Source organism: Erpetoichthys calabaricus, chromosome 16 (genome assembly GCF_900747795.2).
Source record: "Erpetoichthys calabaricus chromosome 16, fErpCal1.3, whole genome shotgun sequence".
NCBI lineage: Eukaryota > Metazoa > Chordata > Cladistia > Polypteriformes > Polypteridae > Erpetoichthys > Erpetoichthys calabaricus.
The window spans coordinates 60,055,765-60,072,519 of record NC_041409.2 but is presented as its reverse complement, the minus strand read 5'-3'; the positions used below and the strand labels follow the sequence as shown (position 1 = coordinate 60,072,519).

At 39.6% G+C, this 16,755-nt stretch overlaps 1 protein-coding gene across 2 annotated transcripts in view; it reads right to left on the bottom strand.

The window, feature by feature from the left end:
* Positions 1–16,755, bottom strand: part of syne2b (spectrin repeat containing, nuclear envelope 2b) — a 524,337-nt gene that overhangs the window by 358,939 nt on the left and 148,643 nt on the right. Inside the window, exons 39-46 of one of the 2 annotated variants that reach the window (XM_051919950.1) lie at positions 15,258–15,460; positions 12,370–12,477; positions 12,097–12,286; positions 11,841–11,968; positions 11,134–11,425; positions 10,469–10,633; positions 6,000–6,290; positions 3,152–3,285 (exon numbers count right to left, since the gene is read on the bottom strand). In XM_051919950.1, the coding sequence (XP_051775910.1) occupies positions 3,152–3,285; positions 6,000–6,290; positions 10,469–10,633; positions 11,134–11,425; positions 11,841–11,968; positions 12,097–12,286; positions 12,370–12,477; positions 15,258–15,460 (1,511 nt within the window). The remainder of the gene's footprint in view (positions 1–3,151; positions 3,286–5,999; positions 6,291–10,468; positions 10,634–11,133; positions 11,426–11,840; positions 11,969–12,096; positions 12,287–12,369; positions 12,478–15,257; positions 15,461–16,755) is intronic. The other variant, XM_051919949.1, reaches the window with a different exon arrangement.

The following is a 16,755-nucleotide window of genomic DNA, read 5'->3' as shown; positions in this document are numbered from 1 at the left end:
GATAGATAGATAGATAGATAGATAGATAGATAGATAGATAGATAGATAGATAGACAGATAGATAGATAGGAAATACACTATATAACAGATAAATAGCTAAATAGACAGAGAATGCTATGATGAAAAAATAAACCATCAGGCTTGATAACCAAGCCAAAATGGGAAGGTTTCTTCTCTAATACTGTCATACACACCTATTGATTATTCTGGGTTTTGGGAAGTTTTAGGTGTGGTGGTGGTTGTTGCAGATACAAGCTGGGATCAAGGCTCATTATAACATGTCCAAATATATAGATAGCATAGGTACCCAGGCTACCTACAGACATGGCTGTCACACAAGCTAGCCTATCATCACATATGTGAAGGAGAACTTATACAAGACATATGCCTTCTCCCATCATGCACCTTCTCAATTAGAATACATCACAATGTCTTGAAGAAGATGTAATCTTTGTAAAAGACAAAACAAATGCCATTTTACCTGTGAGATGTAGTCAGTAAGCTGAGGTGCCACAAAACTGAAGTCCTCTGAGCCAGGCACGGGTGGAGAGAGGCTCATTTCCCAGGACAATTCATTATTTTGAGGCTCAACAAGATCATCTGCAAATGAACTATAAGGAAAAATTAAGAGATGTTAACCACACCTTGGGAAGGATCTTCAAAAACTGGAGAATGGACAAACACTGGAGAACTTCAAAAACAGCACAAGGAAAAGTCCTAATAAAGGATCAAAAACAGTCAACTAAAAAGGAAGAGGAGTTTGATTGTTCACTTCCTCGACTTTAAGAATAACTTAGCTTACCTGTTACTGGAGATGTATTCTCATCTACCTGTAGCCTGCTATGATTGTTTGTACTCACAGAACTCAAAAGGCAGGTCTCAATTCTAAAGACTAGGCTTGTATTCCCACACAATTCACTAAGTAGGCCTCACCAGCACTAAGTAAGCCTGACCCCCAAAACTCAAGAAACAGGCTTGTGGCCTGCACAGACAAAAGAGAGGTAAAGCTTATAAATCTCAGCATGGAGAAGGAAACCATATAAAACTCCTGGCTCAAAAACAATAAAAACATTCACTTAAAAAATAAAAATGGATAACTGTTAAGACAATGTTGTTTAAAAGTAAATAGAATCAAGACAGATATTCAAAAACAAATACCCAAAGACAAAAGCAAAATTTAAAAAAAACAGATGATCCGAAGGAAGGAAATCCAAAGTTGGGAAAGCTAAACAACAAAAGCTTGAAAGTACTGCTTAAGGGTCGTAGTGGACTCCTCATTGTCAACCTGCAGACAGTGTTCAGAAGCCAATAAGAAGGCTAACGTGTTTGGTTATATAGCACCCTGATGTGTGGATAACAAGTCCAAGGAGGTTACGCTCAAGCTTTATAACACACTGGTGAGGCCTCATCTGGAGTACTGTGTGCGGTTTTGGTCTCCAGACTACAAAAAGGACATAGCAGCATCAGAAAAACTCCAGAGAAGAGAGGCCACACTGATTCGAAGTCTACAGGGGATGATGAGTTATGACGAAAGACTAAAAGAGCTGAGCCTTTTCAGATTTAAGCAAAAGAAGATGAAGAGGAGATATGATTAAAGTGTTTAAAATTATGAAGGGAATTAGTACAGTGGAACGAGACTGTTAATTTAAAATGAGTTCATCAAGAACACAGGGACACAGTTGGAAACTGTTCACACAAACATCAGGAAGTTTTTCTTCACCAAGAGAACTATGGACATATGGAATAAGATATCAAGTAGTATGGCAGATAGTAGGACCGTAACTCGACTTGATGTTATTTTGGAGGAATTAAGCAGATAGCCTGTTCTCATCAACATTTTTTTATGTTCTAATATACTGGGCTGAGGACACAGACTTTTATAAAGGCTGAGGATGGACCCCTACATGCAAAAAACAGGACTAAGAACCACTTACTGTAAATAAAAAATACAAAAGGACAAAGAGAAAAAAATCACAAGATAGTTGACAAGTTAAACAAAAAATTAGAAAAAACAGTTTCATTACAAAATACATGTAAACAATACACAAACAAGAGCAAAAGGAACAAAAAAAAGTATTTAAAAGTCTAAAGCTGGGGATGAAATCATGACAGTCATATTGGTCCAAACCCAAGGAGCCCAAACTTAGCCAAGAATCAACATGAGAGCCTGGATGGGAGACCATACCATGGCAGAGATCCCCTCACACAAAGGCCAATTTGGTGTTCCCAATCAACTTGGCATCTCTTTGGACTTTAGGAGAAAGCTTATCTGAACACAGAAAGAACAAGCAAACACCTTATAAATACGAAACATGACCAAGACTGCACTCTTGGAAATTGCTCTGCAGTTCTGAGGTGCTAATGCAACAAAGAATTGTGTATGTTACATTTTTATGATATTCTAAGTTGCTGCCCAGATTACTGCCTTCTGCTCAATGCAACTGGGGCAGACTCAGTCTGTTTCTCCATGGATTGGGTTGGTTGGATTAAGCAGGTTCAGAAACAGATGGATATTCAGTAATTGAAAAGCCAGAGTTGGGTGAGGCACCACTGAATATAATGCACTTCAGAAAGAGAGAGACAGAGATAGACAGAAAGAGCTTACTATTTAAAAGTAAAGAATGGCACTCAGTGAGCCTCATCCACCAACTAGGCAGCACTGATCAAATCCTGTTATCGGCCATAATGAGGAGCTGTCCACAGCAGTCTGACAAGAGCACATGGCTTTACCTATTCACATCACATGACTATCTGAGGAGAGGGAACAAAGAATATAGAGAGGAGGAGAATGTTCATCAGCGGTGCTCCTCTTAGGGGTCTGTGTGACGGCTGTTACACTTCCTCCTTTCGGTTCACAATGTGAACTAATGATGCACAGTAATGAGTAACCTTGTGAAAATGTAGGTGACATAAAATCCAATAGAGTGAGCAAAAATGCTACTCAGAAGTGCAATTTGGCATACAGAAAGTGAGCCAGAGAAACATAAGAATTTTAAACTTCAAGTAAAAGTGCAGAAACAAGTAAGAGGTTTAAGGAAAATGTAAAGTGTGCCCTACAAAGAACAACAAATGTCTACAAAGGAGCACAGTAGTCGCACTTCCTTAGCTTCCAGTGAGCCGGGTGTATTGCAGCGCAATGATGAAAAATTACCTGTGGTGCCTCTGGGGGTCTTCTTGAATGTCCAAATTCAACGCAGAACATTTTTGAGGAGTGCTGCTGGCATCCGATGTTGACTGAAGATTTTCCACTTGTACGTTTAAATTTTCCGAAGTTCTTCCTTTGTCCTGAAGTTAAATATATAAAAAAAATAGAAAACAAGAAGTTCGCTTTACTGATACGGTATGTGAAAATACACCAGCTTGTATTTGTCCTTCTAAGAGTCTGCCATCACTGTTATGGGCCATGACGACTGCAAAGCTAGCCGTTTAGCTGCTCAGACACTATAAATGAAAGGCGTCCACTAACATCAGATAAGCCCTCAATAGTGTCCTTAAAGGGATACTCCACTTAAAAATGGTATGTTTTATATATGTTACTTATCCTATGCAGTTTGCAGTGGCAGTTGAGAAAGAGTTTTCATCTCATATTTCCATGGAAAATGGACCTTACAAAGTTTCTGACACTACAGAACCCAATGACAACAAACGCGGAACAAAATCAAATAATATCACAAATGTCCATGTGAAAATGTCACATTACTCGTGTTCCATATTCCATATGTCAACAAGACTCTTGACCAATGAATGAAGGGGAGAGGCGGGTCTTGAAATCAAAAGCTCAATCCCATGTGAAGGGACTACTTTCCTTTTCCGAGATGAATTAATTTAAGATGATAGTATTTCAAGTAAGTTTGCATTCTTCTTTAATTTCAAGAACAAGAGTCAGAAAGTCTTCAGGGGCCTGAAATGGTCAGAAAAAAATTGGCATGCTCCTCCTAACCTTCACTAGAAGAATTTAAAGGAGAGAAAATGGAAAAACTTGCACTCAGATAAAAGTGTTGTGTCTAATCTCAGTCTCTGCTTTAATACTATTATTCTCTATACTTGAAGTTGTTCTGCTGGCACCAAACAGTGGTCCGACAATACCAAATGTCTCAGGTCCTACCCCGTTCTCACCACAGGAAAACACTAAAGTTCATAGTCCAGGATGCACTACGGCAGGGTGGCTGGAACTCCAGTGACCTTGTTATTAAGCAGGAAGGAAGGCATTGGAATTGGGGAGTCATGGTCTGCCCCAGGAACTGAAGTTCTGAGAAACCAGCAGTGCCCAGGAAAGTTCCAGGGTGGATTGAGGGAGTGCCTCTTCCAATGACACCCCTCACTGAAGTACTTGAAGACAACAGGTCATGAAAGATGGTGGTCCACCTGACCTTGTAACTAAGGTTAGAACAGGGGTGGGCAGATTCAGTCCTGGAGGGCCGCAGTGGTTGCAGGTTTTTGTTCCAACCCAGTTGCTTAATTAAAAAACAATCCTTGCCAATTATTTAATTGCATGGCTTGCTAGTGCTTTAACTCTGCCATGTCAGGTCATTCTCATATCCTATATTTATTTTCCTTTCTAAGGATATCATCCAAATGATTTGAAGTCTAAAACAGATGAGTAATTCTCAGTGCTTCACTTTTTTCTCTTCACTTTCCTTCCAAGTATTTAATTAAACCAAATAGTGCATGATAAATACACACAGGTGTAAATGAAAACAAGCTAAATGGAGAAATGCTGGTCTCTTTTGTTATTTGCATGGTATTGCTAATTAGGAGCAATTAAAAACCAAAAATACAGCTGTTTAAGACTAAAATCAGCAATAAGGGTTCAAAATCTTAACGAGCGAGACAACTAAAGTGAAGCTGAAGTGTTACTTGAGCAATAAGGGCTTCTTATTAAGCAATTGGGTTGGAGCAAAAACCTGTAGCCACTGCGGCCCTCCAGGACTGAATCTGCCCACCCCTGGGTTAGAACTCTGCTTAAAAGTATGCCCCACATACCCCCATAATTAATAAAAAAAAGTCTTGTCAGACAAAAAGCAAGAAGTGTGACTGTGGTTACATGACGTCTGTGGCCGTTTGGCATTTTAAATAGATAATCACTGCATTCTCGTCTTTGTGTGGGGGGCTGTGGTAGCGTGGTGAGCGGTTCCCGGGCCCTGCACTTAATGCACAGGTGTAGGATCATCTGTGGCCCTAATTGACGCCGGGAGCTGCTAATCAACATAACTGTGGCATGTCCCCATTTTAAAAGGGAGGATCAAGAATCAAGAAAAGATGGAAGTTAACAGAAGAAAGAAAGAAGGCAGGAGGCGGAAGGAGCCAGTGCTGGAGTGAGTGAACTGAGGAGAGCAGGCTCGAGGGAGAGAAAGCAGGCAGCTGGGGAGTGAACCCCGAAGAGGAGTGTGTGGTCCACACTCGGGTGGGGGTGGTTGGAATGGTTCAGTCCGGCTGAGCTGCAATGAGGAGTGACCGAAGATTAGATGTGCGGAAGATGGGGAAGGCTGCGGGGGTCGAGGAGGCTTGGGAGTAGAGCACAAGTGTGAGCGCCCTGACCATTAGGCACCCAAGCCGAAGTCTGGAGAGGGAGCCTTTCCATAGCCATGGGACAGCAGGGACCCAGAACCAGAGGAAGGTCAGCTGTGTCTGCTGTTAGGACAACACCTCTGCTGCAAGGCCAGCATGGAATAAGCAGAGGAGCTGCCAGAGAGAGAAAGAAAGAACTTGGCTTTTTAGTAAAGACAGCTTCCTGCCAGCTGATTTTAACCTCGTTTTTAATGGATTTATTGATTGTTATTTTAACCTCCATAGAAACACCTTTTTATGGAGTATTTATTTATTATGGATATGGGAGCACTGCACTTTTGAACACTTTTGGATTGTTTTTAGTAATAGCACTGTACACTTCTGTACCTAAGAACACTTCTGTATCTAAGAACCCCTTGTTGTTGGTTTTTCAGTGCCTTCACAAGTCATCCCCTCCCTGTCTGCACACGACACCATGGACCAAGCCTCACCATATGATCATGATCTCTGGCTTCCTCTCTCATTGAGCTGGACCATTGCTCCTCTTCCTGGATCATCTGACCAGGGCTTTCAGAAGAGGGCAGATGGAAGCACAAATCTTCATAACGCTCCCTCAACTCCATGAGACTGTTTTGGGTGTCTTGGCTCTGAGTGTGGAGACTTTCAAGTTCCTGGGTAAGAGCCACACAGCCGGAGGACGTCAAGTGAAGCTTCAGTGAATCCCCAAGAGCGCTTAGCTGAGTGAGTGTTTCAACTTCATGGGGGGCCGACTCCAGGATACCCTGTGGACACAGCAGGTCTCCGCTTAACAAAACTCAGAGCAGGAGCACAGTTATTATTAGATTACATTTTAATAAAGGCTGAGCATTCCTATGATTGTGGCTCAACAGCTGTGTGAATACAAAGTTAAGTACAATTATTACAGTGTGTACTGTTAGACAGCTTGTTCACTCAACATTTTAAGTGTTAATTATATTACTGGAAGCAATCAATCAACCAGTTTTTGTTTTATACAGCACCCTTCATCATGACACAGTGGTTATTATTAAGCAAACAAGAACAAAATTGAAATGAACATGAAAAACACGAGACTACCAAATACACAGAAGACAAAGATATGGGAGCTCTCTGAAGGAAATATGAACGACATGAAGCGCAAATGACTTTCCTCTTACGTTATATACAGCAGTCATTATGTTTCTGTTGTTATCCATCCGTCTTTTATGGCTGCTTTGTGTTGATATTGTTTATTGTGATTAAGTTTTTTGTTTTATTTATTTATGTTGCTGTTTTTCAAATATATTTTTTTATATATTTTGTTTTCATTTTGTCTCATTTGGGGCTGTTTGTCTCTTGTTGTATCTATGTAATATTATTATTGATATTTTGTTATACAGAGGAACCTCGGTTCACGAATGTCTCGAAACACGTACAAATCAGTTTACAACCAAAAAGTTCACCAAACTTTTGCATCTGTTCACGACTACACACTCGGTATACAAACAAGCCAGTTTCCCTTTCGGTTTGTGCGCGCCGATGATTTCTGCACGTGTTCAGTCTCTCCTTGTGCATTCCCTGTGTAGCAAGCGAGAGACACACACACAGACGCACGGGGGAGAGAGACACACGCGCAAGTGCGAGACAGAGAGAGAGAGAGACACACACACACGCACGTGCACAAGAGAGAGAGAGAGAGAGAGAGAGACACATGCGCACGGCGCGAGAGAGACACACACACGCGCAAGCGTGAGACAGAGAGAGAGAAACACACACACACACACGCGCGCGCGTGTGTGTCTCTCTCTCTCTCGCACGCGTGTGTGAGTCTCTCTCGCGTGCGCGTGTGTCTCTCTCTCTCTCTTGTGCACATGCGTGTTTGTGTGTCTCTCTCTTGCTACACAGGGAATGCACAAGGAAAGACTGAACACATGCGGAAATCATCGGGGCGAGAGAGAGAGACACACACACATGCATGAGCGAGAGAGAGAGGGCTGGCCGCATAAGGGCTTGTTATTAAAGAGACAGATTCCAGCATTGTTTTAACCTCATTGTATTTAATGAAGACTTTTTTTTGTTGGATTTTAACCTCCACTTTTTCCCTGTGCTTAAAACTCATTAAAAAAAGTGTTTTTAACGAGCAGTTCGTAGCGCTATAGCGCGAACTCTTGTAGTGTTAGTTTTCTCTGTTGTTCAAGGGTTCCTCAGTGTTATTCAATGTTTTTACATTTAGTTTACTACTATGCTGTACATTCTATGGTATAATTAACTATATTTGTGCTTAAAAATCTTTAAAAAAATATATTTACATACAGTTCGTATGGTCTGGAACGGATTAATTGTATTTACATACAATCCTATGGGGGAAATTACTTCGGTTCACGACCAAATCGGGTTACGGCCAGAGTTTTGGAACGAGTTATGGTTGTGAACTGAGGTTCCACTGTATATTGCTTTCTTTGCTCTTAATACTATATGTAGTCTCTTTGTGGAGCCCAAGGAGGCAGGGCCACCTGTTGACTCAGATGCTTTACTAACTGTAGTTTTTCAGCATTATATGTTGCAGTCCTTGATTATATTTTCTTGTTTTTGATTATTGGATTTCCTGGCTCTTGACCCTTGCATTTGACTAAGGTGCTGTTTTTTGATTTTGTGATCAAAGGATTTTGTTGCTTTCAGCTTTGTCTTCTTATTTTGTAGTCCATTTTACTGCCTTGCCATTTTTGTGCTCTTTTTAAATTAGACTTTCATTCTTTATAATTAAAAAAAAAACTTTTGTTTTGTTTGTTCTTTGAACAAGAGGTTAATTTTTCCCTATCCTCCATCTTGGACATTTACTGAACATTTAATATTTAAAATCTTTTTAAAGCCCCATTTTTGAGCCTGAATCGTTGCAATATGCTTGGTGAATTTGGTCGCCTGTAGGTTTAATGTGGTGTGAGAAGGTGAACTAGTAAAAGGTGAATTGACTGCAATCAAGTAGAAATTCAAGAAAGACATTAGCCTCTAAGCACTGTTCATAATGTGGCAACTATCAGTGTTCATGGTAGGGGAAATATAAAAGTCACTACCCTTGTGCTATGGTGGTCTTCAAAAACACAAGGGGTATGTTCATCATGCGGGTCAGATACTGACATTCTACCCTCTCATGTACAAACAACAAAAAAGATATGATAAGAAAAGTGCAGAAAGAAACACACTTCTACTGATCCGCCTGCGTCATTGGACTGTCTGTTAATGGCTGTTTCAAATCATGTCACACGAAGGACAATACTATATCTGCATCAGTACAGCAGTGGACACCACACATATCTTTCCTATTGTATTTTTGTTGTTTTGGTATTTACATATTACTGTAATATGCAATAATATATATGTGTAATAATATTTTTCCTTGCAAATAAAAATTCAAACTTTTTAACTCATTTTTCTGGGGGTAAATATAACACTAAAGAGGCTACACAAGCACCAGATATATGAAATCAACACTAAATGAATCCATAAGAAATAATAGAATCTTAGCAAAATGAAACACAGTTCATACCACCATTATGTTAGTTTGTTTTATTATTGTCAACACCATTACAGATATTCTTAATGTGGATGCTGCCCTGTTGCTTATAGTTACGACGTCTGTTGTTGGGTGTGGCGCACAATGTCATCTCACTGCCACTATGAAGTGACAATGCACATCACCACATCAATATCTTTACATTTATAATAAAATGTCATTCCTGGTGCACAGTTAAGTCAGGGAAAGGACTATAGACCAGGCTTACAACTTTATTTTACTACTTAAATTTTTTTTTTTTTTTTAATTTTTGGGCTTCTCATTTTGACACTTGTTTTTTTTACTCCTGCCTGGTATTAAATACCAATCATCTGAAACACCTTTTTTCATTTTAATTTTTAAAGAGTTGTGTCAGAGTCAGCACATGTCAAAACCCCAAAAACAAAAAAGAAATTCCAACAAAGGTGTATAATAACCCAGAAAAAAATTAAAAGGAAACCGAATCATAACATAAAGGAGCAGCCAAGATTTGAACCTAGTTCCCAGTGCTGAAACATAATATGTGTATGTGGATTATTGAGAGAATGATAAAAAAAGACAGAAACCTCAACAAAAACAAAGCAACGGGTCAAAACTGTGTGAGATTTAAAACTGGAAATGAAAACCAAGTGGCAAGACAAGTATCAAAAGTCAGGGCAAAATGACGTTGTAATGATAAGCACAAATGAGCATGATGGCCTGTTTGAAAATGAAATTAACAATCACTAAAGAGACGTGTACTGAGGGATAATGCATAATGCGGCCATCGCGGAAAAAAAAAAGCAAGATGTGAGCAAAAAACAAACTTTTGTCAAATCAATTCAAAATAAGAAATAAACCACAGAAATAGAATCCTCTGGTTAGAAATGATAAAATACACAAAATATGCATATAGCAACACACAGACAGACAGACAGACAGACAGACAGACAGACAGACAGACAGACAGACAGACAGACAGACAGACAGACAGATAGATAGATAGATAGATAGATAGATAGATAGATAGATAGATAGATAGATAGATAGATAGATAGATTTTTTTTAACAAGTAACAGTGCTAAGCACTTCTCATTAAGACGAGTAGGAGTAAAAGCAGTTTTTTTCACTATTACAAAGTAACTAAGCTGATTGATTGCCAATTCCTTTACTGTTTCTATCACAAATATTCAAAATTATAGAATAATGTATGCAGATAAAGACTTATGATGCATCATTTGTTTTTTTAAGGACACCCACATATAACAGAATAGAACAGGACATTTATGAATGTTAAAACTAGAAAATAACCTGAGCGTGTGCCAGAGTTAACTATCCATCTGTACCCTCTAATGTGCTCCCTGGTCACTGTCAGGTACGCAGCACTCTCGTTAGTAAAACTTGTCCTATTAATTCTTTCCTTTGCTGCTTTACCTTGAGCCTCTCCAGGGCCTCCTCCGCTGCTCTCTTGCTGCTCGGGGTGACTTGCAGTGATTGAATCTCTTCGTGGAGGGACAGCTGAGTGGCTTTAGACTCAGTCAGCAGCTCAAAGAAACCTTGGTGTTGACTAAGACTGCCCTCCAGATCCTCAGCTGTTGTCTGCAAGAAGATTCAAACTCAGTAAACCCTTGAATATTCACATAACAGGGGCAATCAAAAATAACATCTGCTTACTCCTAATATTTGAGATTTTATTTTTTTTGACCGTTAGGTTTATTTAGTAAAGCAAATAATGAAGCCACTTATCCATCACCCAATTTGGTGATAGAGCTACAGATGGCCAGAAAGAACCCATCACTCCATGGCACATTTGCTCACACTGGGCCCATTTAAAGTCACCAAATAATATAAGTTGCATGGTATTGGGACGTGGGAAGAATACAGGAGTACACAGAGGTAAAAAACACACACCAGCACAGGGAAAACATGCAAACTCCGCACAGATGACCAATGAACTAAGATGTGAATCCTGGTCCCTGAAAATGTAGGCAGTGTTAAGTCTCTACTCAAAAACAAAACCACTTTTTGATTTTTACTCAAACCCCATACAGTGTAAACCTTTGAGGAAACCAAACTGAAGCTGTCCAACAAATACTAACCTGTAAATGTCTAAGGAGATCCTCATACAAAATGTCCACATTTTTAGCAGAATCTTTGTCAGAGGCAGATTCGTCTTCTAGCTGTTGCTTTAGTGTATCCATTGACCCTGACAGGTTCTTGGCTTCCTCCGATAATGTCTGACACTTGTCCAGAGCAGCCTGCTTGTCTGCAGCCTCTGGCCACTGAAACTCCTGGGGGAGCTCAGCTTTCCGCTGTGAGATCTGCGTTAGTTTTGTGATGACCTGTTCTTTGACTTCTGGATGGCAGGGAAGGCCAGCTTTATCAGAGTGACTAGAAAGGGAAGAGGAAATGAGAGTAAAGCGGACCATAAAAGAGTGTGAAACTGCAGTTCCATGCAGTCTGATTTGCAAAGAATATGTGCAATCTGATTACCTGTAAAAAATAAGGGCAACCTGATTGTCCAAAAAATCAAAACAATGTGGTCTAACAGTATGAACAATCCCAATTTACTGATAGCAATGGATTCTATGAACTTTCACATTAGTAACGCAGTTCCTACAAACTGAGCAGCTCGTTTTTTCTGTTATCTGCCTATGATTTAGTGGTAGTTTAAATTTTCTGTATGTTTGTATGGAGGTCTGATTTAATCAGAGTGAAAAACTTTGTTCACCATAGGAACTGTGGGAGAAACAGCACAAGTATTTTATATTGTGACGTTATTTTTGAGTCTCTCTGTTCCTCTTACCTGCCTGGTTCTTCTTTGCTTCGTCTCAGTCCATCATTTTCACTCAGCTTCTCATGGGTTTGCTGCTGACTAATATCTTCACAGGGTTCTTCTTTCATTGCCTCTTCTGTTCTGCTTGCTGGGGTCTCCTTTATGGAAGACAAAAGGTTTAAGCAGACAGGAAGAAGTGCTTGTGGTTGTGATGAGTGCAGGTGTGTGGTGTAGTGCTGAAGTGCCCTGTTAGAGGTCTCTCAATGGTTGTTGGCAATTTCCCTACCTGGTTGCTCATATCTGCTTGCTCACATGTAGATGAAGCAGGTACAAGTCCTTCCAGTTCCTTGCTTGCTCTTTCCCATAAGGAGTGAAATCGTCTGATCAGCTCTAAGGACTCCTGCACAGCCAGCTCAGTGGTGAGACCCTGCATCTTCAAAGAGTCAACTTGGCCTGTCAGGTCATCAAAAGTCTTCCTGTGAAGCACATGAGAGAATGAATGAGAGCCAGGTGTTGGGCAACATTTGAACCATATGATGTCTGTCCAATTGATAGTTACCTTTTATTTTCAATTTCTAAGTGAAAGGCAGGGAGCTCCACCACCGGAGGCATCGTCTTCTCCACTGAATCAAGCCATCTACCCAGAAGACTGCTACACTCAACAAGCCTTTGAAGAGAGAGAAAGGAGAAAATAATCAAACCAAATAAATATTAAAAAGAGAATTTTAATAATGTGATATTCATGAGGGAATACACTTGTAACTCATCACCTCCTTAAATACTCGATGCACGATGACATTGAGCATTGCAACACTATGTGATGATTTCACTGTTACAGCAATAAAAATAACTAACAGAAAAGCAAAATACCACATATACTCGCATAAGTCAGGTCTTGAAACCCGAAAAATCAGTCATAAAATCAGACCCCAACTTATATGCCCATTCAAAAATACAACATTTATTTATTTATTTATTTGACATCTTCTTGCTTCTTTATATCTCACACCAGTTTATCAGACAGATCGAATTATGTTGGAGCAGCGCGGTTACCAATTTCTTTCGCCACTTCAACGACTTTTAATTTAAAACCAGCTTCATATTTTCTTTTGATAGAACACTCCATCGTAGATAAGGGATGCTCTTATGATAAAGGTGTATGAGGGTGTGAGATACACAAAACACAAAAGAGTGCAATCGTTGCTTCAGAATATTTCGGATATTACCGTGTGGTCACGTAGCACAATACACAGAAAAAAAAGGCCGTGTGCTCCGTGGTTACTCTCTCAGGTGGGCATTAGCATATTGTAATCTCTTGGACCAATAGTGTGAGTTTTCCACATTCGACTTATGTGACCGACATTCTAAAGTACCGGAAATTATACGGTAAAATTAAGCCCCGACTTCTCTGTGGGAGAACTTAAACACGAGTATATACGGTAGTTGTGCACATAAATAAGCAAAAATCTAGATAGACAAAAAAATAACAAGATTTACAACACTCGTAAGAAGCGAGTGAACATGAACAGGGAATGAACACTAGAGTTTTCAGGAGATGAAGGTCTCCTTGGAAGGAAACTGCAGATTAGGAGATCTCCGTCTGTCCGTCAGTTACTCTATTGGGGCATTTTCAGCGTTAACGTTTGTGGCGCATCGTCTGCTGGAGTGTATTGTGTAATGCACTGCATTTTTCATTCTGGACTCTGCTGTACCAAATGCTGCATAACCATGGGAAAAGACAAAATGAAACTATAACTTAACAATGGAAAATGTAAGCAGAAACAAATTTTTATATCTATATGCTGTGTGTATAAACCAATTTCTGTCATCTGGCAGTTACACTTTGTTGGGCCTATTCAGTGTTAGCATTTGAGATGAGTTATCTATTGGAATGTACTTTGTAAAGTATGTAGTAATAAAAAAATGTTGCATTCTTCTTTCCAACAGATGGCACATTGCAAATATTAACAGTTAGGTTGAGAGTCCTATAGCAAATGATATATAATTGAAGCAACAGACAAATTAACAATATAACTTATTAAATGAAAATTTAAATAGAAAAAATATCAGACATAAAGAGGGATAAAGAGAGCACTGATCTCATTTGAATCCGTTAAACATTCTGGAGATCTGCCCCCATTAATGTAGTAAAACGAGAGCAGGAATAAATTGTGTAAATAAATAACAAGTTCCACTAAGAGCTATTGAAAGGGCTTGCGGGCATCCCAGGACCAGAGTATGAGGCCCCCACCTTCAGACCAAGAGCTTCCCTCTGTGTGACAATCCATGTGTCATGATTGGCTTTATTATATATTTTTATTCACGCCTCCCAGAAGTGATTGGGACAATCCACAAATCATGTCTGGGGGTTTTGGCACCCAAGGACTTTGATTTTGACATTTGTTTTGCAATTCACATTGTCCTGAGAATGTTTATTACTTTTAACATTATGCTACAGTGAAGTTATTTTTTTCTTGTGAGCACCGTCATTTTCTGGCAATATTGTTGATGGATGTCATAATGATGTGTCCCAGAATTCCCAGGGGTTGTGCAGCATTTGACAACATCGACGTGACTATATAACAGTCAAAGCGAGTATTACATTGTTTCCAAGATTTAATAAAAACTGTTATTTCTACTGATTGTTTCTTTGTCGCATTTCTAAATTATTTTCTTGACTTCAATTCTTGTTTAGTCTCTTGGTCTGATGAAAGGCAGGCTTGATTCCTGGATATCAATCCTAGCATGGCTCTGGTTTATATCTTTCTCATGGTAATTTATGGAAAACAAAATCTTTACTGTCTGCTAAGACAGAACAAGATGGGCTCCAATGGGATTAGTGTTTCCTCTATTAGTCTTTTCTTTCTATTTAAACTCCTTTATTAGGTTCTACTGTTTGTAGTTCAGTATATGCCACCTACTGAGGTGAAAAATGCAACAAATATTATTAGTGCTTGTGACAAATGCCTTGGAATGGGCAGGTTGAAAATGCCACCCCTGAATTAACATGTAACAAATGACATTGTCGGAATTATGGACTTCAGTTTCATTAGATTTCAATTAGATGATGTTTCTGCACTTAGATTTAAGCATTAGACATACAGGACAGCCAGTGCACAAACATATGCATATACCTGATGTCCCCCATTGCACACATACGTACATCTATAGCTCCCCGTGTACATTCATGTGCATAGACATTTCATAATCCCTTAAACCTCAAACTTATGTACATATAGAGTTTACTCATCTATCTGTGCACAAATGTACGCACACACACCTACACCCCCATCCTCATCAGACTTACTCTGTGCACACACATATCATATCATATCTGTGCATACATACATCTATTCACCTGTACCCCCTCTCTGACACTCATATCCACACACACACACATGCATCTGAAGCCCATATTACACACACATGCAGACATAGAGGTCTTACTTTTCCACCGTCGTCAGACTCTCCTCTAGGCTGGCTTGCTTAAGTTGGCAGTGAGACTTAAAAGTGTTCAGTTCTGTGTTCTGGTCCTCCATCCAGCGACTGATGTGGTACACATATGACTCTGGCAGATATTCTCGAACCTTGTTAAAATGTGTTTCGAAGAGATGCATTTTCGTGGTAGCTTCTTCAGAAGCAAGGAACCCCTTTTGAATAAGAAGCAAAAGAATACTTATCATTTAGACGTACACAGAATTAACTTTTTCAAAATGACATACAATGTGAAGCACTAATTATGGTGCCGGAGAGTGGTGATGTGTTGCATGTGGATTAACGCATGCAAGTTACAATTTCCCTATACTCTGTAAACATGACAATTTTGACCTTATAAACCTACACTTGTGAACCCATGACATTAAAATGCCCAGCACAACAAAGTTCCAAAATGGGTTGATTTAAGGTAGTTTTAACTGACAGATATTCAAAGAATCTGCCAAACTGATTCAAATGAATCTGGGTGGCATTTCCACTCTACCAAAGTGGCTGCAATAGCTGATGAGATTTCTTCTATCTAAAAGCCAATGTCACGTTAGGAAGCTTCTTGTCATTGGGTATGTCAGATATGCCGAACACAGTTGATAAACTCATTGCTGGACCAAGTCAATTTTAAGAACTAACACTCACAGACTATATCACATTTACTAAGTGCCAAACTTCCAGTTCAGTCGTTCTAGCTCCTTTTTGTGACAGCCAGCAATGTGCAGCCCTACAGGACCACCACTGTACATAGGGGAAACAGGAATGGCAAGTTTAGCCACAATCTCAGCCTTTTTTTCTTCTTTTTACATTTTGTTGTAGTACATAAAACAGGAAACAGTAGACACAGGAACTGTTCATGAGATCTAAATAGCCAGTTTTCCTTGTTCCTCATTGTAGCATTCTATGCATTGTACTGCCAGGTGAGCATTCATTGGATGTCAGCTCTCATGCTCACAAAGCCTGTCCCAATGACTTAAGATGAAATCAAACTTCTTTGATTTTGTCGGAGGAGGTTGTAGACTAATTTGAGTGAGTCTTTGAGCATTTCACATCACGTGGCTGACTTCATTGGATTGCAACACCAACGCTCTCTGATTCAGTAATATTATGTAAATGAAGGCTACAACTGAAAATCAATGGAAAGGTTGTCTAGTGTGACATGGCCTTAAGACAGCCAGATAGGCTCATCGGCAAATGGGAGACTTCTTCTCTTCAGAATGACCTAGTCATTGAAGTGACCACACTGGTTAATTCTAACTGGGATGAGTTTGATTCTCTGTGCCCCAGTATAGATAAAACAATCTTATTGGCTGTTGTGTAACTGGGTGGCTTCTGTTCTTTGGATTAACATACCCTGCAATGTGCAGACTGTTAAAGTTCAAGTAGGAGCACCATGTTAACAATTCAAAACATACCATGCAGAGTGGAAATACTCCATATGTTAGAAGCAGTTAAACTGAGA